Source organism: Rhinoderma darwinii, chromosome 1 (genome assembly GCF_050947455.1).
Source record: "Rhinoderma darwinii isolate aRhiDar2 chromosome 1, aRhiDar2.hap1, whole genome shotgun sequence".
NCBI lineage: Eukaryota > Metazoa > Chordata > Amphibia > Anura > Rhinodermatidae > Rhinoderma > Rhinoderma darwinii.
Genome location: NC_134687.1, coordinates 295,664,366 through 295,687,256, shown reverse-complemented (window position 1 = coordinate 295,687,256; position 22,891 = coordinate 295,664,366). Strand labels below are relative to the sequence as shown.

The 22,891-nt window shown below is 42.0% G+C and overlaps 1 protein-coding gene across 1 annotated transcript in view; it reads right to left on the bottom strand.

Moving 5' to 3' along the window:
* Positions 1-22,891, bottom strand: part of ARID3A (AT-rich interaction domain 3A) — a 66,152-nt gene that overhangs the window by 21,162 nt on the left and 22,099 nt on the right. The window contains exons 4-8 of the mRNA XM_075825361.1: positions 11,472-11,544; positions 4,220-4,403; positions 3,341-3,591; positions 2,965-3,225; positions 761-853 (exon numbers count right to left, since the gene is read on the bottom strand). Coding sequence (XP_075681476.1) covers positions 761-853; positions 2,965-3,225; positions 3,341-3,591; positions 4,220-4,403; positions 11,472-11,544 — 862 coding nt within the window. The remainder of the gene's footprint in view (positions 1-760; positions 854-2,964; positions 3,226-3,340; positions 3,592-4,219; positions 4,404-11,471; positions 11,545-22,891) is intronic.

The window sequence follows — 22,891 nt, the reverse complement described above, 5'->3', positions numbered from 1 at the left end:
TGCACGTCCTATACTTGTGCGTTTTTTGCGCATTGAAGTCAATGGGTGCGTGAAAATCACGGACAGCACACGGACGCACATCCGTGTGCTGTGCGTTTTTCACGCAACAGTTGCTGAAGAAATAAGGAATATAAAAAACACCTTCAGTTTATTTTGCGGACGTAGAAAGCGCGTGACATACGCGCGTAAAAACGCAGACACGCACTGTACACGGATGTCACATGGAACAGCAACGCAAGAAACAGGCTGCGTTTTTTTACGCGCGCAAAAACTTTAGTAGCAGATTTTTCTCAGTGTCTACATAAGGCCCAGTTCCGGGTTTTTTACGTTGATTTTGAATCCGAGTTGGAATTAGCGGCAAAAAATTGCTGAAACGGCCTCCCAATGATTTCAATGGGAGGCGGAGGAGTTTTTTCCGCGGCGGTTTTTGGCCCGCGGTAAAAAAAAAAAAAAAAAAAAAAAAAAAGAAAAAGGGCATGCTCTTTCTACCTGCGGTTCTGCCTCTGACCTCACATTGAAATCAACAGGAGGCCAAGAAAACCTTTTTCGCTGTGTTTTTTGCCCGTGGCAGTCAAAGGCAAGTCACGGCAAGAAATTGCAGGCAGGTCTAAAGGAAATTTGAGGCAGATGTTACAGCTTGCAAAACAACGCCTGTGTGAATAGGGCCTAATTGTGTGATACAATGTCCATTGGCATCAAATACAAATTAAATGTGAGAAGGTGGGGGTGGGGGGAGGAGTATGACCTGGTAAAAACTCACCGGTGTATACGATACCATTCAGCTCCACAGACATGCTAATACTGTTAGTGCCATTAGTAGTAAGGTTAACAGCAGAGTCCTGTCTTCCCTCAGCTGAAACATAAAAAAAACGAGAAGGAAGAGATGATCATACTTGCAGCAACAATTCATTTATGCAATACGTTTGCTGGAAATTGGAACTCATGCATGTTATGGGATAACAAATCATCCAAAACTACAGACATCCAGACGCATTTTTTTTGCGGTGATGCAAAAGATGTAAGGAAGTCAAGTGAGAAATAGTGTCACTTAAAGGGGTATTCCCAACTTAGACAATTATGGCATAGTCACAGGATATGCCATAAACGTCTGAGATGTGGGTCTCAGCTATGGAACTCGCATCTACAGCGAGAACGTTTTATTTATTTTTTGTTTTTTAACATGGCACGGCAGTCGATGGCTGCAGATTCCAAGCAGGGACTACGCATGCGCATAGCTTTCTCCATTCTATTCGGTGGGAGTAACTCCCATATAACAGAAAGAAGAGAGCTGCGTAGCCCCCTCTGCACTACTCCCTGCCTGGAATCGGCAGCTTGCGGCCGCTTCACCAGGTGACACAGGTGTCGGATGACAAATTATTTTCCAACATATTCTGCAGCGAATGAAGTTTTCCTTCATCCCCACACAGAACTGCAAAAATACCAACATCTGAACCAGCGTGCTGCCACAAATACACAGTAGAATATGGATTATCGTTCTGCAGCACCTTGAACGTATATGATAATCTAGTCAGAACTGGAGAAATTTATACACGTCATGTATTTAACCCCTTAATGACCGGGCCTGAAAAGACCTTAATGACCAGCTAAATTTTTCTGTTTTTGCCTCTCTGCGTTTCAGCAGCCATAACTTTTTTATTTTTTCACTGACGTGGCTGTATGAGGCCTTGTTTTATGCGAGAGAAATAGTATTTTTTTTTTCCCCACAGTTTGGGGGTAAAAAAAAAAATTTTTTACGCCATGAATATAGGAAAAAGCGATTCTCGGAATCGCTTTTTTTGTTTATTTTTTATCCCGTTCACGTTTCACGCTAAATAACCCATTAGATTAATTCTTCAGGTTATTACGGTCGTGTAGATACCCAATATGCGTAGGTTTGTTTTTATTTAGTGTAGGGGTAATAAAATGTATTTAATGCAAAATAAAGACTCTTTTTGTGACTTTTTTTATTTATTTATTTTGTTACTTTTTTTTTTTTTTAATCCCATCAGGGGATAACTTTATTTTTTACTTGTAATGTATTAGCATACTTCTGTACGCTAATACATTACACTGTGTCTCTATGACACAGGCTGCTGATCGGGCAGCACATAGTGTGCCCGAACAGCAGGCACATGGAACAGACAGCCCTGGGGTCCTTTGTAGGTCCCCAGGGCTGACTGCAGAGGGATTCCCCAGTGTTTGATCGCATCACTGGAATCCCGGTGATGCGATCAAAGAGGGGAATTCCCTTTGATCTTGCCGCGGTCACGGACCGCGGTAATCAAAGGGTTAAACAGCTGGGGTCCGAATGTGTGCCGACCCCAGCTGTGTTCAGGAGGCTGCTCTAAGATCAGGAGCTGTTCGTAACAGCTCCTGCTTAGAGGATAAGTGCTCTCACGAGCGCTCATCAGCCTAATCTACAGCGACGCCAAAAGACGTCTCTGTAGATTAAGCACCCGCACCGCCTGACGTCAAAAGACAGTGGGCGGTCGGGAAGGTGTTAAATCCGGTTCGGTGGCTTTTTTTTTTCAAAATTTTACCTAGGCAACCACAAATTAACAGTATGAAGCATAATTGTTCTGGACCAGAAATCTAGTGCCTACAATAGAATACAGACATGTGAAGATACATGGCCTTTGTTTTCTTAAGTGGACCATAGATAGTAAGATGTGCTTCTGATCTAGCCAAAGCGTTCACCGAAATATCCTCCATGTTCATTGCTGTGCAAATCATGTCGTTTCTTGTAGAATAGCAGAGTAAACGCCACAACAGTAATTCCGAATGACAGAAAGGCATGATATATATATATATATATATATATATATATTTATTTTTTTGGGCCAACGGAACACATTTTTGTCTGTCAGCCATTTATTTTAATACCAGTGACTATCGTGTTGGATCGTAAATGATCATTAGGTCAAGCCACCTCTAGTTTCCGCTTATTAATATACAGAGAATTACCTTGGCTGTTAATGCGGATGTTCATGGGAAACTGCGTGGTCATTGCCAAGAGGTTTTGCTGGATCGCTCGATGCACCAAGCGCTGTTGCTCCTCAGTTCCTAGTGCTAACTTTTTCTCGGGGGGCTCCCCAGACTCTAGCTTTTCTCGTAGCTGTTCCAGAGCAGCTGCCTGTGCAGCCACTTGAGCTGCCACCATAGAGTGCCCGGCTAATGTGACTGGTAACCGTGATGGTACGGTCAAAGACAGTGGGGAGTCCTCTTCTAAAGGGGAAAAAAATGCAGACAATTGAAGAATCCTGTATTTAAAGCGTACCCATACCAAATCACTAAAGATTAATAGGATTAAACAGATTCCTATTTTTACATGCACACTTACCCTTCTTTATTTTCTGCATGGAGGTTAGGGTGCTCCCATTTGTGGCAGCACTAGCTAGGGCCATGGCAGGCATCTGAATCTTTGGTGAAGAAAGCATATTCGGAGCTCCACTAGGAGAGTATGTGAAGAGGGAGCCCCCAAAGCTCTGTCTGCGCCCTTCTCGGCGGTTACTGTCAATAGCAGCCTGCAGTTCATTAGGATTGCTAAGGCCTCTCTTCTCACATTCATAGGGGTATAAATACTTCATGTATCTGCAAAGGATAAGAGTATGGTTACAGCTGACTAGTTGCTAAAGCCACATAAAAAAAAAAAAAAGGACTCCCAGGGCCCCTGCTAGCTAGCGGAATGCAATGCCTGCACCCTTATTGTTTATGCAGACACAATGCTGGAAACCATTCCATGCTGCCAATTGGGGGGGTGGGACGCTTTTGGAATTCATTTGCAGCCATGTTTCCAGTAAAAAAAAAGAAAGAATTGTAACAGAATGTAGGAAACCTTTACGCTAGGGTAGGTCTTCCTACTTTTCTGCCGAAAGGAATTACTGTGCTTCGCAATATTTAATTGAATCTCAGATCAAATACAGGCCCAACTGAACATATTACAATGTAAAAGAGCATGCTCTTATTTTCCAATCTAAGGGTGAATGCACATGTGCAGATTCTGTTCAGGTTTTTTTTAATGCAGTTTTTGAAGCCAAAACCAGGTGTGGACCATAAAGGGTGGGAAAGTATAAAAGAGCAGATGGTACTTCTCTTATTTCAATCTACTTCTGGTTTTGGTTTCAAAAACTGCATACAAAAGACCTGAAAATAAAACCTGCATGTGTGAAAACACCCTAAAAATTGTCATCTATCCTGGTCTTCCACACACAATACTCACTGAGTGCGCAGAGTAAAGGCTGCACTGGTGATCGACGTTGGCAGATTCAGTCCTTTGGTGATCTCTCGCCAGAGCTTCTTGTTGATGACTTCCACCAGCCCTCCCTTTTCAGTCACCAAGACATACAACATGTACAAGTCTAAGACCTGCTTAGCCATAATCGGAATTCGGTTTACAGGTGTTCCTAAGATGGAGACCAAAGTTAGTAGTTCTATAGAAATGGTCAGCAATGCAACTTTGGTTATCAAAAAGTGACAATATATTCCACCATCCCAAAGCAATCTGGGTCACGATTTCATTGGTTTCAAAACGGCATGACATTTTATTATGTTTTTTTCTAAATATGGTCGTACCAAAATGTTGTTCTACTCATTAAAATGAATCGAGAAAAACAAAAACAAAAAAAAACAGTCAATCCGCTCCCTGTCCACTGGAATGTCATTTTAAGATTCAAAACAAGATTAATGCATTGTCCTAGATAAGGAAAATACATACATGTATCCGGTTACGGAAGCATTCTGCCAGCCCAATGTAGGAGCTACTTACAGTGAAGGAAATAAGTATTTGATCCCTTGCTGATTTTGTAAGTTTGCCCACTGTCAAAGACATGAACAGTCTAGAATTTTTAGGCTAGGATAATTTTACCAGTGAGAGATAGATTATATTTTTAAAAAAAAAACAGAAAATCACATTGTCAAAAATATATATTTTTATTTGCATTGTGCACAGAGAAATAAGTATTTGATCCCTTTGGCAAACAAGACTTAATACTTGGTGGCAAAACCCTTTTTGGCAAGCACAGCAGTCAGACGTTTTTTGTAGTTGATGATGAGGTTTGCACACATGTTAGATGGAATTTTGGCCCACTCCTCTTTGCAGATCATCTGTAAATCATTACGATTTCGAGGCTGTCGCTTGGCAACTCGGATCTTCAGCCACGAGCCATTTTTAATGTCCTGGTGGAGGGAAGGAGGTTGTCACTCAGGATTTGACGGTACATGGCTCCATCTATTCTCCCATTGATGCGGTGAAGTAGTCCTGTGCCCTTAGCAGAGAAACACCCCCAAAACATAATGTTTCTACCTCCATGCTTGACAGTGGGGACGGTGTTCTTTGGGTCATAGGCAGCATTTCTCTTCCTCCAAACACGGAGAGTTGAGTTAATGCCAAAGAGCTCAATTTTAGTCTCATCTGACCACAGCACCTTCTCCCAATCACTCTCAGAATCATCCAGATGTTCATTTGCAAACTTCAGACGGGCCTGTACATGTGCCTTCTTGAGCAGGGGGACCTTGCGGGCACTGCAGGATTTTAATCCATTACGGCGTAATGTGTTACCAATGGTTTTCTTGGGGACTGTGGTCCCAGCTGCCTTGAGATCATTAACAAGTTCCCCCCGTGTAGTTTTCGGATGAGCTCTCAACTTCCTCAGGATCAAGGATACCCCACGAGGTGAGATTTTGCATGGAGCCCCAGATCGATGTCGATTGACAGTCATTTTGTATGTCTTCCATTTTCTTACTATTGCATTAACAGTTGTCTCCTTCTCACCCAGCGTCTTACTTATGGGTTTGTAGCCCATTCCAGCCTTGTACAGGTCTATGATCTTGTCCCTGACATCCTTAGAAAGCTCTTTGGTCTTGCCCATGTTCTAGAGGTTAGAGTCAGACTGATTAATTGAGTCTGTGGACAGGAGTCTTTTATACAGGTGACCATTTAAGACAGCTGTCTTTAATGCAGGCACCAAGTTGATTTGGAGCGTGTAACTTGTCTGGAGGAGGCTGAACTCTTAATGGTTTGTAGGGTATCAAATACTTATATCTCTGTGCACAATGCAAATAAATATATATAATTTTGACTGATTTTCTGTTGTTTTTTTTTTATATAATCTCTCTCTCACTGGTAAAATTAACCTAGCCTAAAAATTCTAGACTGTTAATGTCTTTGACAGTGGGCAAACTTACAAAATCAGCAAGGGATCAAATACTTATTTCCTTCACTGTACATTTTCCGAATTATTATGACCAATCTAAAACCGCCTTTACAATAGAGATTTTAGACGGCCATAATGGCAATTTAGACAATATTCTACTGACTGTAGACCCACCTTACCCCATAGTGTTTGAGCAAGCCCTACCAGCTACCAGCTTCCTCTCATTTATAAAAGCCCCAACACTGGTCACAAAGCAATTCAGAGGCCGACCTGCCAATCGTTGTCAATTTGGCATTTAAATTTATGCGGTTGTCGACCTTTAGATACGAAGCGTTACAGACTAGAAGTTCAGAAAGTGACCAACTACAATCTCTAGCGTATGGTATGCCAAACACGTGTTATTGCTTTTGCCAATTTCGGAATGGCAGACATAATGCAGCCTTTGAGCTATAATGTTTTATATACTTGACTACAACTTTTTGTTAGCCTTCTCGGCATCAACAGTATCATTCAAACAGAAGGAACACGGAACAAATAGTTGTACAAGAGAACCCATACCACTACTACATTAGAAAAAACACGGATACAGCTTTTTCAGCAAAACCTGTACACGTCACCATACATATTGGAGAATGGTTATTAAAGGCTATGTACACCTTTGAATTACTTTATTTAAAAAAATAAAAAAAATAAATTTTTTTCACTTTGAGATACAGCTGCTTTGTATTCTGTATACAGAACAGCTGTATCTAGCACTGAAACCTCTATGTTAGGTCTGCGGATCTGACTGGTTCAGTGTCAGCGGGTCAGACATGCAGGGTTGAGAGGTTACCGATCAGATCTAAGGCCTCATTCACATCAGCATCTGGTTCCATTTGGGGTTTCCGTTCATCGATTCAGTAAGAGGAACAGATGAACGGAAAGCCAAACGGAAACCAGAGCTTGTTTGCATTTCCATTGTTATCAATGGTAATGCTTCCGTTACAAATGGTTTCCGTTTCGTAAGGTTTCAGTTTTTTTTTAGTGGAAATAGCGTAGTAGACGAAGCTAATGTTTCCGCTAAAAAAAACGGCAACCTTATGGAATGGAAACAAACAAGCCATTTGCAACGGAATCTATGGCTTCCATTTGGCTTTCCAGAGTGAATACGACGCTAATGTGAACAAGGCGTTCGTTCACAACTTAAATGTGATCGATAACAGGTGGATCCTGTGTGTCAGACATGCAGGAACCACTGACACAACCAGTCAGTGCCGCTGACCTGACGGATTCAGGTCTTAGCGCACGATTCAGCTTCTCTGTATACAGGATACAAAGCAGATGTATCTCAGAGTAAAAATAAGTTAATAAAAAAGTATTTAGAAATCTGTAAAAAAAATAAAATAATATATATATATATATTATTTTTTTTTTTAAATAAGGTGTACATAGCCTTTAAGACCTGTCAGCGACCTACTGTGTATGCAGGCAGCGAAGCTGTATCTCAACCCCACTGTTGGAGGAAACCAGGATAGATTTTAACATATTTCTCCCTAAAACTATAAAGGCTCATGCACACAGCTGTATTAACACCTAGGCGCACCAGGACACAACTGTACGTCCACGTTGCCAGTGTCTTAAGGCACAGGGACGTACAGTTACTGCGTGGTGCCCGGTGCAGGGTGCACCGGGAACAGGGAGGCCAGCTGTCCCTGACAGCTGACACTTCACTGTATGGCGATCAGCGGCTTATTTCAGCTGATTCCGGCAATTAAAGAGGCTCTGTCACCAGATTTTGCAACCCCTATCTGCTATTGCAGCAGATCGGCGCTGCAATGTAGATTACAGTAACGTTTTTATTTTAAAAAACTAGCATTTTTGGCCAAGTTATGACCATTTTTGTATTTATGCAAATGAGGCTTGCAAAAGTCCAAGTGGGTGTGTATTATGTGCGTACATCGGGGCGTTTTTACTTCTTTTACTAGCTGGGCGTTCTGACGAGAAGTATCATCCACTTCTCTTCAGAACGCCCAGCTTCTGGCAGTGCAGACACAGCCGTGTTCTCGAGAGATCACGCTGTGTCGTCACTCACAGGTCCTGCATCGTGTCGGCCACATCGGCACCAGAGGCTACAGTTGATGTAGCTACTTACCTGCAAACGCTGATGCTGCTGCAGAATCAACTGTAGCCTCTGGTGCCGATGTGGCCGACACGATGCAGGACCTGTGAGTGACGACACAGCGTGATCTCTCGAGAACACGGCTGTGTCTGCACTGCCAGAAGCTGGGCGTTCTGAAGAGAAGTGGATGATACTTCTCGTCATAACGCCCAGCTAGTAAAAGTAGTAAAAACGCCCCGATGTACGCACATAATACACGCCCACTTGGACTTTTGCAAGCCAGTCAACTGCCCCCGGGTCTGCCATGTATGCAAGCCTACGAGGGCTGGTCCTCGTAGACTGTCAGTGTGACGTCACACTGACAGTTGGAATACGTTACACTACCTAGGTAGTGTAATGTATTCTAGCAGCGATCAGAGCTGCAGGTAAAAAAAAAGAAAAGTGTAAAAAGTAAAGAAGAAAAAAAAAAGTTAATTTTTTTTACAAAAGTGTAAAAATAAAAGATTTTTTTTCCTATAATAAGTCTATTATAGGGAAAAAATGAAACCGTTAAAAAAAAAAAAACAGTACACATATTTGGTATCACCGCGTTCGTAACGACCCAATCTATAATGTTATTGTTACCGCACGGTGAACGCCGCAAAATAAATAGAAACAATGCCAGAATCACTATTTTTTGGTCACCACCCCTCCCAAAATATACAATAAAAAGTGATCGAAAAGTAGCATGTACCCGAAAACAGTACCAATGAAAACTACAACCTGTCCCGCAAAAAACAAGCCCTTACACCGCTTTTTGACTGAAAAATAAAAAAGTTACGGCTCTCAGAATATGGTGACAAAAAATAAATTATTTTATAAAGAAGTGATTTTATTGTGCAAACGCTGCAAAACATAAAAAAAACTATATACATATGGTATCGCCGTAATCGTACCGACCCGCAGAATAAAGTAAAATTGTCATTTATAGTGCATTATGAACGCTGTAAGAAATAACGAATTTAAAAACGCCAAAATCACTGTTTTTGGCCACCAAAGCTCTAAATAAAATGTAATAAAAAGTGAACAAAAATTTGCATCTACCAAAAAATGGTACCAATAAAAACTACAGCTCGTCCTGCCAAAAATAAGCCCTCACACCGCTCAATTCATGGAAAAATAAAAAAAACGTTATGGCGTTTGGACGGCGGGGAGTGAAAAACTAAAATGGAAAAGCAAAAAAGGATCAGTCCTGTAAAGGTAAATTAATTTCTATTAAAAAAAAAATTACCACCACATGTGGGGTATTGTCGTACTCGGGAGAGATTGCGTTACAGATTTAGGGCGACTTTTTTTCCTTTATCCCTTGTGAAAATGAAAAAATTCAACATTTTAGTGGACAAAAATGTTTATATTCATTTTCACGGCCTAATTCTACTAAAGTCTGCAAAAGACCTGTGTGGTATAAATGCTTACTAAACCCCTAGAAAAATTCCTTGAGGGGTCTAGTTTCCAAAATGGGGTCACTTTTGGGGTGTTTACACTATTTAGTTCCCTCCAGGGGGTTGCAATTGCGACATGGCACTAAAGACCAATCCAGCAAAATCTGTGCTCCAAAATCCAAATGGCGCTCCCTCCCTTCTGAGCGCTGCCGTGGGTCCAAACAGCAGTTTATTACCACATATGGGGTATTTCCGTAATCGGGAGAAGATGCTTTACAAATGTTGGGGTGAATTTTCCTCTTTATTCCTTGTAAATATTAAAAATGTCTATGTTATTTCAGAAAAAAAAGTAGATTTTCATTTTCACAGACTAACTCCAATAAATATAGCAAAATACCTGTGGGGTCAAAGTGCTAACTATACCCCTAGATAAATTCCTTGAGGGGTCTAGTTTCCAAAATGGGGTCACTTTTGGGGAGTTTCCACTGTTTTGGCACCACAAGACCTCTTCAAACTCGACATGGTGCCTAAAATATCATCTAAAAATAAGCAGGCCCCAAAATCCACTAGGTGATCCTTTTCTTCTGAGGCCGGGGTTCCAGTCCATTACCACACTAGGGCCACATGTGGGATATTCCTAAAAAACTGCAGGACCTGGGCAATAAATATGGAGTTGTATTTCTCTGGTAAAACCTTCTGTCTCACACAAAATTTTTTTATTACAAAATGAATTTCGGCAAAAAAAAAAAAGAGAAATTTGTACATTTCCCCTCTACTTTGCTTTATTTCCTGTGAAACGCCTAAAGGGTTAAAATACTTTCTGAATGCTGTTTTGAATACTTTGAGGGGTGCAGTTTATAAAATGGGGTGATGTATTGGGGTATTATAACATATAAGGCACTCAAAACCACTTCAGAACTGAACTGGCCCATGTAAAAATAGCCTTTTGAAATTTTCTTGAAAATGTGAGAAATTGCTGCTAAAGTTCTAAGCCTTGTAACGTCCTAGAAAAATAAAAGAATGTTCAAAAAACGATGCAAGTACATATATGGGAAATGGTAACTAGTGACTATTTTGTGTGGTATTACTATCGGTTTTACAAGCAGATCCATTTAAATTTAGAAAAATGCACATTTTTGCAAATTCTCTAAATTTTGGTGTTTTTCACAAATAAATATTGAATTTATCGACCAAATTTTTCCACTATCATAAAGTACAATATGTCACGAGAAAACAATCTCAGAATCGCTTGGATAGGTAAAAGCATTCCGGAGTTATTACCACATAAAGTGACACGTCAGATTTGAAAAAAAATCGGCTGTGCCACAAGGACAAAACAGGCTGCGTCCTAAAGGGGTTAATATGGGTATTCACAACGTAAATATTTATGGTATATCCACAGGATAAATTTCACATTTTTTGCTTTGAGTGCTGCTTCCATGCTAGATATAAATATATATATATATATATATATATATATATTAAAAAAAAAAAAAATAAAAAAAAAAAAGCCACCCACACACAAAACCAACAAGTCAAGCAGAGCATCTTGCTAAGAAGTTAAAAAGCCATTCCCCATTTGCCAGTAGCCCTGCATATTCCACTAATTGCTTTGTTGATAAGACAAAATCCCCCTGAGGGCTGAAAGCGGGTGGGGGGGGGTTGGAATGCAGCATTCCCAGGTGGGTGAGGCCATCTAGATCAAACACCAGCCTTTGGCTGGAATTTCTGCAGCACCCCCTCCCATCTTAAGAACCCATTTTCTACATATAGGACAAGTTATGTGGACACTGTACTTACCTCGCTTTTGCATGAAACTGAATAAATCATCCAGAAATTCTTTCCTTTTTGGGTCTCCATCTAGTTCATAAAGCTACCAAAGAAAAACACAGAGTGAAAACCAGGCACAACAGATTCAAGATAGGTGGGAAAAAAATAGACATTGCTAGAGAGGGAATGTTTTTAGAGCCATAGCTGGTTCAGAATTCTAGGTTTCTGTGTAGGGACATATCTGGAGGAAAAAAAAAAGCCAAAAAAGACTAAACAAGTTTTCATGATCGTATTAAACCAAAAAGTAATATAACCAAAAGCAAATAGAAAAGAACGTAAAGCTATTAAAACTGCTCATGGTCATTACACAGCAAATTACTGCAACTGGCAGTTAACATCCCAAATCTCTAGGGTTAAAGGGGGGGATGGGTCAGCAGGTGTGGGAAAACAATAGAATAACCTTGTAATAGCAAACATTTCCCCCATGCAAATGGCCTCCCAAGGGCAATAGACAACTTCACATACACGACAAATCAAAGGATGTGGATTAGTAGAAGCATTTTTAGGCCTCCTTCACATACACTATATGTAAAATAAAAAAATAATAATATGTAGGCTCTAATAACTTACTATAACATTTAAATCTCATTGTAGCATTTTGGGCAGAAAAATAAATAAAAAACAAAACCACAAAAAGACACTAGTGCTGGATTCATGCACAGTATTTTGTCACAGCGAAAGCTTTAAAGGCTACTGTGGAGGGCTCCTTTATTTTTCACTTGAACTAGTATTTAAATTCTATGCTTTTAGAGAGGAAAAATAAAAGGTTTCCTATAGACTAGTCATCACTCAAACCTACCAGATGGCAGCGTTCCCATGAAGAACGGTTTGTTGGCAGCTATGCATCGGAGTCACAAAAATGACAACTCATCATCCTTAGGGCTTATTCAGACGACCGTGATATACGTCCGTGCTACGCGCGTGATTTTCATGCGCGTCGCACGGACCTGTTAGTCTATGGCCGCTGCGCAAAATTCACGACATGTCCTATCTTCGTGCGTTTTTCGCGCATCACACACCCATTGAAGTCGATGAGTGCGTGAAAATCACGCATGCCGCACGGAAGCACTTCGGTGTGACGCGCGTGATTCGCGCAACAGCAGTAAAAACTATGAATGTAAACAGAAAAGCACCACGTGCTTTTCTGTTTACTAACATACAAACCGAGTGTCATAATGATGGCGGCTGCGCGAAAATCACACAGCCACGCATCATACGCGGCTAACACACGTAGCTGTTATGGATCTTTTGCGAGTGCAAAACGCACACGCTCGTGTGAATCCAGCCTTAGAGCAAAATAAATAACTCCTCAAGCTCTGTTCACAATAAGAGAAAAAATGGTGTCTGTTGCCAGACAAAATAGCACAATGCGCGGTCCGCAAGACTGGAATCCGTGACGGGGGTCCCCAACAGCCTTCAACGCAGATGTGAACAGAGCCTTACATTTCAAAAGGATCTTAGTTCAAACAAACATAGTAAATATTATAAGACATGAAGGCCTAGGAACATACGTGTGCCATGAAAAAGAAAAATGTTTAAAAAAAATATTCGATACAGTGTCTGATCTTATCTTTACTATAGAGTTCAAACATTACATCGGAAATATGTGAATTAACAGCTTTATGAAAAGTAGATGAACCATAGCCAATAACTCGGACCCCAACATGAATGGCATCACTACCTGCAACTTAGAAACAAAACTTTCAGGCTGGGTTCCCACGTGGCGTAAACGCTGCAGAATTTCCGCAACTGAATTTCGTAGGGAAATTCTGCAGCATTTACAGTGACAAAGTGAATAGGATTTAGAAAATCTCAACCACACGCTGCAAAAAAATAATAAAAAAAAACAGAAAAGTTGTGCAGAAAGCGCTCTGTGGTGCGACTTTCAATTTGGCCATAGACTTCAATGGAGAGCATAAATTCTGCAACAGATTTGTTTTGTTGCGGTTTTTACAGCGTTTACTCAGTGGAAACGCAGTAAAAACTACTGGAAATCCACAGATGCACATATACTTTACTATAACCAATGTTTAAAACTAAATATGAAGGTAAAACGGGCGCTGAAAAACGCGCGGATTTCTGCCACAGACATCTGCATTTTGTTGTTTTTTTTAAAATATTTTGCCACAGATCTGTTAAAGAGGCTCTGTCACCAGATTTTGCAACCCCTATCTGCTATTGCAGCAGATAGGCGCTGCAATGTAGATTACAGTAACGTTTTTATTTTTAAAAAACGAGCATTTTTGGCCAAGTTATGACCATTTTTGTATTTATGCAAATGAGGCTTGCAAAAGTACAACTGGGCGTGTTGAAAAGTAAAAGTCCAAGTGGGCGTGTATTATGTGCGTACATCGGGGCGTGTTTACTACTTTTACTAGCTGGGCGTTCTGATGAGAAGTATCATCCACTTCTCTTCAGAACGCCCAGCTTCTGGCAGTGCAGATCTGTGACGTCACTCACAGGTCCTGCATCGTGACGGCCACATCGGCACCAGAGGCTACAGTTGATTCTGCAGCAGCATCGGCGTTTGCAGGTAAATCGATGTAGCTACTTACCTGCAAACGCTGATGCTGCTGCAGAATCAACTGTAGCCTCTGGTGCCGACACGATGCAGGACCTGTGAGTGACGTCACAGCGTGATCTCTCGAGAACACGCTCTGTGTCTGCACTGCCAGAAGCTGGGCGTTCTGAAGAGAAGTGGATGATACTTCTCATCAGAACGCCCAGCTAGTAAAAGAAGTAAACACGCCCCGATGTAACACACATAATACACGCCCACTTGTACTTTTGCAAGCCTCATTTGCATAAATACAAAAATGGTCATAACTTGGCCAAAAATGCTAGTTTTTTTTAAATAAAAACGTTACTGTAATCTACATTGCAGCGCCGATCTGCTGCAATAGCAGATCGGGTTTGCAAAATCTGGTGACAGAGCCTCTTTAAAAAAAAAAAATGAAAAAAATAAAATTGAAATCATTTAAAAATTGCCATGGGATAGTCCAGAAAGAAATAAACCAGAAAGTCGGATTTGTTTCCAGTGCAAATCTGTGGAATTTCACAAAACCAGAAGAAGCAGACTGGAACAGAGAGTACATTTCCACCGAGCAGAGACTATAGGAAGCTAGCTACATACATACATACATAGTTTGTATTTGCACATTTTAATGTAGAACTTAGCACGCCCTCATAACCTTACCGTTTTTAACCGCACGGTGTAGTGAATCCCATTATCAGTGCAATGTCTGTCCACTGTGGTTTTGTAACCATATCAAAAATATGGAAAAACGAGACCTTATGAGACTCTTAGGGTATGTTCACACGGCAGCGTCCGTTACGGCTGAAGTTACGGTGCTGTTTTCAGGCGAAAACCGCACCGTAATTTCAGCCGTAATGGCATGTTGAGGTGCTTTTCGCTGCGTCCATTACGGACGTAATTGGAGCTGTTTTTCCATGGAGTCAATGGAAAACGGCTCCATTTACGTCTGAAGAAGTGACAGGCACTTCTTTGACACGGGCGTCTTTTTTACGCGCCGCCTTTTGACAACGGCGCGTAAAAAAAAATGACCGTCGGCACAGAACATCGTAAGACCCATTCAAATGAATGGGCAGATGATTGCTGACGCTTTTGAGACGCATTTTCGGACGTAAGTCGGGGCTAAAACGCCCGAATTCCGTCCGTAAATAGTGTGTGTGAACCCAGCCTTAAAGGACGGAACGTATTTCGGCCGCAAGACCCGGACCGAACACCGTGCAGGGAGCCGGGCTCCTAGCATCATAGTTATGTACGATGCTAGGAGTCCCTGCCTCGCTGTGGGACAACTGTTCCGTACTGTAATCATGTTTTCAGCCATAGGGTATGTTCACACACTTAGCAAAAAACGTCTGAAAATACGGAGCTGTTTTCAAGCGAAAACAGCTCCCGTTTTCAGACTTTTTTGTAACAACTCATGTTTTTCGCGGCGTATATTATGGCCGTTATTGGAGCAGTTTTTCAATGGAGTCCATGAAAAACGCCTCCAAAAACGTCCCAAGAAGGGACATGCACTTTTTTCGTGGGCGTCTTTATGCGCCATATTTTGACAGCGACACGTAAAATGAAGCCTCGTGGGAACAGAACACCGTAAATCCCATTGCAAGCAATGGGCAGATGTTTAGAGGTGTAATGGTGCAGTTTTTTCAGGCGTAATTCGAGGCGTAAACGGCCCGAATAACGCCTGAAACCACTGCGTGTTTACATACCCTTAGGGTATGTTCACACGCAAACTCAAAAACGTCTGCAAATATGGAGCCGTTTTCAAGGGAAATCAGCTCCTGATTTTTAGACTTTTCTTGAGCAACTCACGTTTTTCGCAGCAGTTTTTGAGCGGTTTTTCAATGGAGTCACTGAAAAACTGCTCCAATAACTGCTTGACTTGCACTCTTTTCACGGCCTGTTTTCTTCCGGGTTTTTTTCGGGCATTTTTCAGGCATTTACGGCCCGAAAAACGGACGAAAATAGGCCATGTGAACATACTCTTAGATTAAAACCAAAGTGATAGATAAAACACTATAACCAATCTATTGTTTCAAAGAAGATTATATACTTTCTAGTTAAGGGTGTGTTCACATCAGCGTCAGGTTTTCGCTCGACCTTTCAGTCAGAGGAACCGATGAACGGAAAGCCAAACGGAAACCATAGCTTCCATTTGAACTACCATTGATTTCAATAGTAATGCTTCCGTTGCAGATGGTCTCCGTTCCGTAAGGTTTCCTTTTTGTCCCGGAAACCATAGCATAGTCGACTACGCTATGGTTTCTGGGGGAAAAAAACGGAAACCAACTGCAACGGAAGTGTTACCATTGAAATCAATTGGAATGCAAACGGCAACTATGATTTCCGTTTATCGAGTCCTCCCATGAAAAGTTAGAACGGAATCCATTAACAGAAGCCAGACACAGATGTGAACAGGCCCTTATCTGGCAACTTCACTGTTCCATATGATGCTAGATTTAAGGTATTTTCATAGTTGAGTTGGGGTTTCCGTTTATAATAGAAACCATGACGCAGAGCCAGATCAGTTACATGACCAGCAGCGGCTGACAGACTGACTGACAATATGGTCTGTCGGTTCCGCCAAGGTAGCCACGTTCAGCGCCATGTTTCACCAACAACTTTACCAAATCTGCAACAGCGCAGATATGAACATAGCCTTACTTTACTGTATACAGATGTCATCATGAGGCCATGTTCACATCACGTTCTTGACTTCCGTTTAGCGTGTACATCGGAAAAAAGTTCAATGTACACACTTAGGCCGGGTTCCCACGTAGCGTAAACGATGCAGAATTTCCGCAATGGAATTGTGCAGAATTCGACAGTATTTACAGCAGCATGAGAGTGGATGAGAATTAGAAAATCGCATGCCCACGCCGCGGAAAAAAAACCTGCAGCGTTAGGCTCTGTTCACACGCTTAGCAAAAAACGACTGAAAATACAGATCTTCGGACGTTTTTGTTCAATGTCGCGTTTTTTCACGGCTGTTTTTCTATAGAGTATTAAAAACTGCTTCAAAAACGTCTCAAGAAGTGACATGCACTTTAATTGCGGCCGTTTTTCAAAATGGCCGCGTAAAAAAACGGCCGTCGGAACAGAACGCTGTTTTTCCCATTGAAATCAAAGGGCAGATGTTTGTAGGCGTTCTGCTTCCGATCTTTTGGCCGCTTACGGCCCGAAAGATAGCCGAAAAGAAGAAGTGTGAACATACCCTAAAAGTTACTTGACCGGTGGTGCAGAATTTAAATCTGCAGCATGTTAATTTATGCTGCGTTTTAGTTGATTTTCCGTTTTGGGTTTTCTCCATTGAATTCAATGGGGATGCAAATCCTGCAACAGAAAACCAAGTTTTTTTTAAAAACTATACTTATCCAGTCTGGCCTCCTGGGATGACAGTACATCCCACGTGACCGCCGCTGCAGCCTTTACATGGGCTGCAGCATCATCCAGGGAGGCCGGACCGGACTGTACAGGAGGGATGGGTTGGCATAACGGCCTAGGTAAGTAGGAGAGTGTTTTTTCGGCAGCGGAAAATCTGTCCGGAAAAACTGGATTTTTCTAACGGAATGTACTGCGGGTTCCAGGTCGGACACGCTGCATGATTTTTTTTATATCGTATCCGACCCGTGGGAAGCTGGCCTAAACGTGTCCTTTGGGCCTCCGTCTGGTCAGTATAATGCAAACATGTAATAGTGTAGTAGACTACACTGATCTACCCTGCAGAGTCCATTACCTATAGGAGACCAATGATATTGTATGGCGTCCGCTAAATGGATAATCATGAGCTTTGATTGATGAATCCGTTAAACGAATGTCATTATAGCCTGTGGGTGATTGATGCCACTGTTAAAGAGGCTCTGTCACCAGATTTTGCAACCCCTATCTGCTATTGCAGCAGATAGGCGCTGCAATGTAGATTACAGTAACGTTTTTATTTTTAAAAAACGAGCATTTTTGGCCAAGTTATGACCATTTTTGTAATTATGCAAATGAGGCTTGCAAAAGTCCAAGTGGGTGTGTTTAAAAGTAAAAGTCCAAGTGGGCGTGTATTAGGTGCGTACATCGGGGCGTTTTTAATACTTTTACTAGCTGGGCGCTGTGAAGAGAAGTAACATCCTCTTCTCTTCAGAACGCCCAGCTTCTGACAGTGCAGATCTGTGACGTCACTCACAGGTCCTGCATCGTGACGGCCACATCGGCACCAGAGGCTACAGTTGATTCTGCAGCAGCATCAGCGTTTGCAGGTAAGTAGCTACATCGACTTACCTGCAAACGCTGATGCTGCTGCAGAATCAACTGAAGCCTCTGGTGCCGATGTGTCCTCGCTCGTCTGACACGATGCAGGACCTGTGAGTGACGTCACAGCGTGATCTGCCAGAAGCTGGGCGTTCTGAAGAGAAGTGGATGATACTTCTCTTCAGAGCGCCCAGCTAGTAAAAGTATTAAAAACGCCCCGATGTACGCACATAATACACGCCCACTTGGACTTTCTTTTAAACACACCCACTTGGACTTTTGCAAGCCTCATTTGCATAACTACAAAAATGGTCATAACTTGGCCAAAAATGCTCGTTTTTTTAAAATAAAAACGTTACTGTAATCTACATTGCAGCGCCTATCTGCTGCAATAGCAGATAGGGGTTGCAAAATCTGGTGACAGAGCCTCTTTAAGCATCCTTTTACCTTATCAGTTATCCACAGGCTATACTGGTATCATGTTTAACACATACGTCATGAAAATGGCGGCAAAAGTTCACGATGTATTCATTAAAGCTACATCATTACAGCCTATGGGTGACGGATATATCCGTCACAGCCTACGTTTAACATACACAGAGCTTTTCTTTTATTAAAAGAAAAAAAAGGCTGATGTGAACAGGGCCTAACAAATGTAACCAAAAAAAGTTAATACATTTCACTGCTCAATCTCTCAGGGAAGAAGTTCCTAACATCTGCTGCTACTGTAAAAGGCGGAAATGAAAGCATCAGCTAGAATGAGTCAGACTGACAGAACTTTCTTGGACCAGATCCAGCATCTGTCAGAGGGGTAATAAACCCGCAGGGTGTACAACTCTGGTGAGGTCCCATGTTCCAGGAAAAATCTCTAGACATACCGCATGACAACATACAGATGTTTAAGACCAGTGTTTACCTCACTCGAAAGAACACGTGGTCCTGTGGAACTGGCAGGCAGCCACCCAAAGTGTGCAAATCTGCCAGAATCGGTGTACTCCTTTACTTGACAAGATTGGCAACAACGATTATGCTGTGTGTTTAACTCCTTCTCAACATCTGCTCCCGTAAGCCGGCCTCAAGAGGCTCAGGCAGACGCACAATGCATACAGGCCACAGAACAAGATCACCTAATTGCTGGATAACTAACAATGGGCCACCCCCCCCTGCTCAGACCATTACAGTCGCTCACAGCAGGCCATTTATCCCCAGCCAGGCGGCAGTCCAAAATTTACCAAGCGGAAAAAAAAAACGAATCCCACTAGTGAATTTAGTGGGATCGCCTTGAAATTGAGACACTCACATTTTACAGAGGGATGCCGTTTTCTCAATTGTGGAATAGCAAAACCACTGGGAAAAAAAAAAAAAAAAAAAGCACGAGCAAGCGAACACACATCTATCCATCATCAAATTATTGAAAAGGGAAAAAAAAAAAAGAAAATTAAAAATGGTGCCCACACCAGTGAAATTCTTTATTCCTCTATTACATAAACAAAACCAGAATATAACCCCCCCCCCCCCTCACACAAACACACTTATTGTACACATTTGCTACAATATTGTTCATTCACATCTGCAGTGGAGGCTCCGTTAGGGGCTTCCATCACAGATCCGGCCGGGATTACTGGAGACAATAGCGCAGTATGCTGCGTTTTTGCGGATGTGGGCGCCCATTGAAGTGGATGGGTGCATGAAAAATACGTGCTTGCACGGACGTGAAAAACGCATGCCACACGCAAAGCACACTGACATGAAATACACTGCATTTTTTTATGCACGCAAATCGTACACTAATGAGTGCATGTAGCCTTAGGCTGGGTTCCCACTGGTCAGTAAAGCTGCGTAAAAGCTACACAGGGTTTCCGACCTGGAACCCGTAGCACATTCCGTCCAAAAAAAAAAACAAAAAAAAAAAATAATCGGCATTTCTGCTGCAAAAAACAATACAAAAGACACAACCCTAAAAACCCAAACACGCTTTTCATACTTACCCTGGCCGTTGGTATGCTGATGCGTACCTCCTTTGCCGTCCGGTCTCCCTGGATGACGTTGCAGCGGTCACATGGGATGAAACGTCATCCCTGGGGGCCAGACTGAAGGAAGAAGCAGGGAGTTCTGGGTAAATTTTTTTTTTTCTGAGTTGCGATTTTCTGCAAAAGTCGCAACACTTTGCTATTCGTTCCAGTTTTTGTATCCCCATTGAACTCAATGGGAAAACCCCACAACAGAAAATGCAGCATGACACGCTGCTGATTTAAATTCCGCACCGCAGGACAATTAACGTTTTCGCTGGGTTTTTTCTCGCAGCATGGCCATGAGATTTTTAAAATATCATCCACTTTGCTGCTACTGTAAATGCTGCAGATTTACAGACAGAATTCCGTTGTAGCGTAAATGCTGCGGAATTTCAACATGGAAGTCGGGAGTTTAAAAAAATAAAAATGAGATATATATATATATTGCAAAAGACAGGCAGCACTACGTATTTAAGTGAAAAAAAGTAGGTACTTTATTGCCCCATGTGCATTAAGTACCCACTTTTTTTCGGAGTGCTGCCTGTTTTTTGCATTTTATACAATTGGGATCTTGGTCTGTTCCCTGGGGCTTGCACCCACATTATACCGGTGCTGCTGGATCTGTTTTGTGTATATATATATGCCATGAAACCACGCTATTGCTAGACAACACATTTAGAGGTGTTTAGTAACTACAGAGTATGCGGAGCCCGCTCCTTCTTAAACGCCAGGATAAATAAAAGATGAGAATGGCTATATACCACTTCCCAAGATTAATTATTTAATGAGTTGGTGCCGCATCAGCTAAATGAGACGGTGGGGGTTAGAGATCAAAATAAAGATATGTTGGGGGAGGGGCAGCAAAAAGTTAAGGCTCTGAAAACAGACCAATTACCAGAGAAAAGTGTGGTAGGCCTCTCAACTATAGAAGTAGGGAGAAACGGAGGAAGCATAGCTCCTTAAGAGTATAGTCACAGGGTTTTGGGGGTGCAGATTAAAAAATAAAAAATTGCATCTGAAAAACTGCATTCTTACCGTGATTTGGTGCGTTTTTGATGCGGTTGCAGCAGCATTGGAAAAATGCACCAAAATCACCGTACAAAAGAACATTGTTTTTCAGATACATTTTTATGCGATATTTAGCGGCACCTCACATTCTGTGTGTGAATATACCACGTATCACACAAACACCAGATTTTATAGGGGAAATTTCTGCAACGGAAAATACGTTCCATTCATCTCTATGGAACTTGCGGATGTTCATGTACTTGCAGGAGAATCACATTCAGATAAACGCAGAAATTTCTGTGACTGAAAATTTGTTCCAACAAAATTTGCAGCGTGCGAAGCCACCATAAGGCCTTTTTCACATTTTTTTAAGCGAAAACCAGGAACGGAACCGAAACAGAATATAGACACACATAGCCAGCTTTTTGCAAATTTCCCATCCGAAATTGCAGGCGAAAAATTTGCAGGGGAAGACTTTTCTTATCTACATCATGCTCATTCGGTTCTGTATGTACACTGCAGATTTCAGTCTTTTCAACGTAGAAGAGGTGAAATCTGCACGTTGTTTATACAAGTCAGAAATTTATAATCTGCGTGCAGAAATGTGCCCGTTTTTAAGGCAAAACCGCAGCAGAAATGCGAGTGTCAGCCACATCCATGTCAGATTTTACTTCTGGAAAAATCCTCCGTGTTTACATGTCCTAAAGGTAAAGTCCAGTCAAAGTGATTTTTCAGATGCATTTATGACATACTGTATGTGACAAGATCAGTGTTGAACTCGGATTTTAGACCCCTGATTTTTAGAGTGCCCTTTGATGCCGCCAATACACTTTTTGTTGGCCTCTGTGCGTGTTCTGTACATTTCGTGCCAGGGACACGATTGGTTCATGTCCTATGGCCTGCACAGAGCCAATATAAGAGCACAATAGGGGGAGATTTTCTAAGCTAAACACTCCAGGATTTGAGCCAAAAAACCTGGCCTACATGATATGCACCACATTATATTTTAGATTTTTTTTTGCATCTTACTGGACAGTTTTGAAAAGGATTTTTAAAAGGTGTGGCTTAAAAAGTACAACATTTTTGGTGCAAACTGTTGGTCTAAATCAGGGGTCTCAAACGCCGAAACGGCCCCTGAGGCGGTCATCTGTGGCCCACCAAACCTCACTCAGGAGAGAGAAAGCAGGCCGAAGCAGGAGCGCGCCGGCGCTCCTTCAGGACGTCACGCTGGAGCGCAGACCCTTTCCTGTGCTGCTGGATCTTTGGTGGTAGGTGAGCAATGACAACACTGCCTGCTGTAGATAGTGCAAGCCCCCCCCCCCCTTGTAGATCGCACCCCACCCTGTTGACACTACACTCCCAGTCACTGTAGATTCCATTTAGCGACACTTAGGCCGGATTTAAAAGAGCGTGTGAGTTTTGCGCATGCAAAAGGTACTTAACAGCTCCGTGTGTCAGACGCGTATGATGAGTGGCTGCGTGATTTTCGCGCAGCCGCCATTATGACACTGTTTCTAAACAGAAAAGCACGTGTTGCTTTTCTTTTTACATGCATACTTTTTACTGCTGTTGCGCGAATCACGCGCGTCACACGGAAGTGC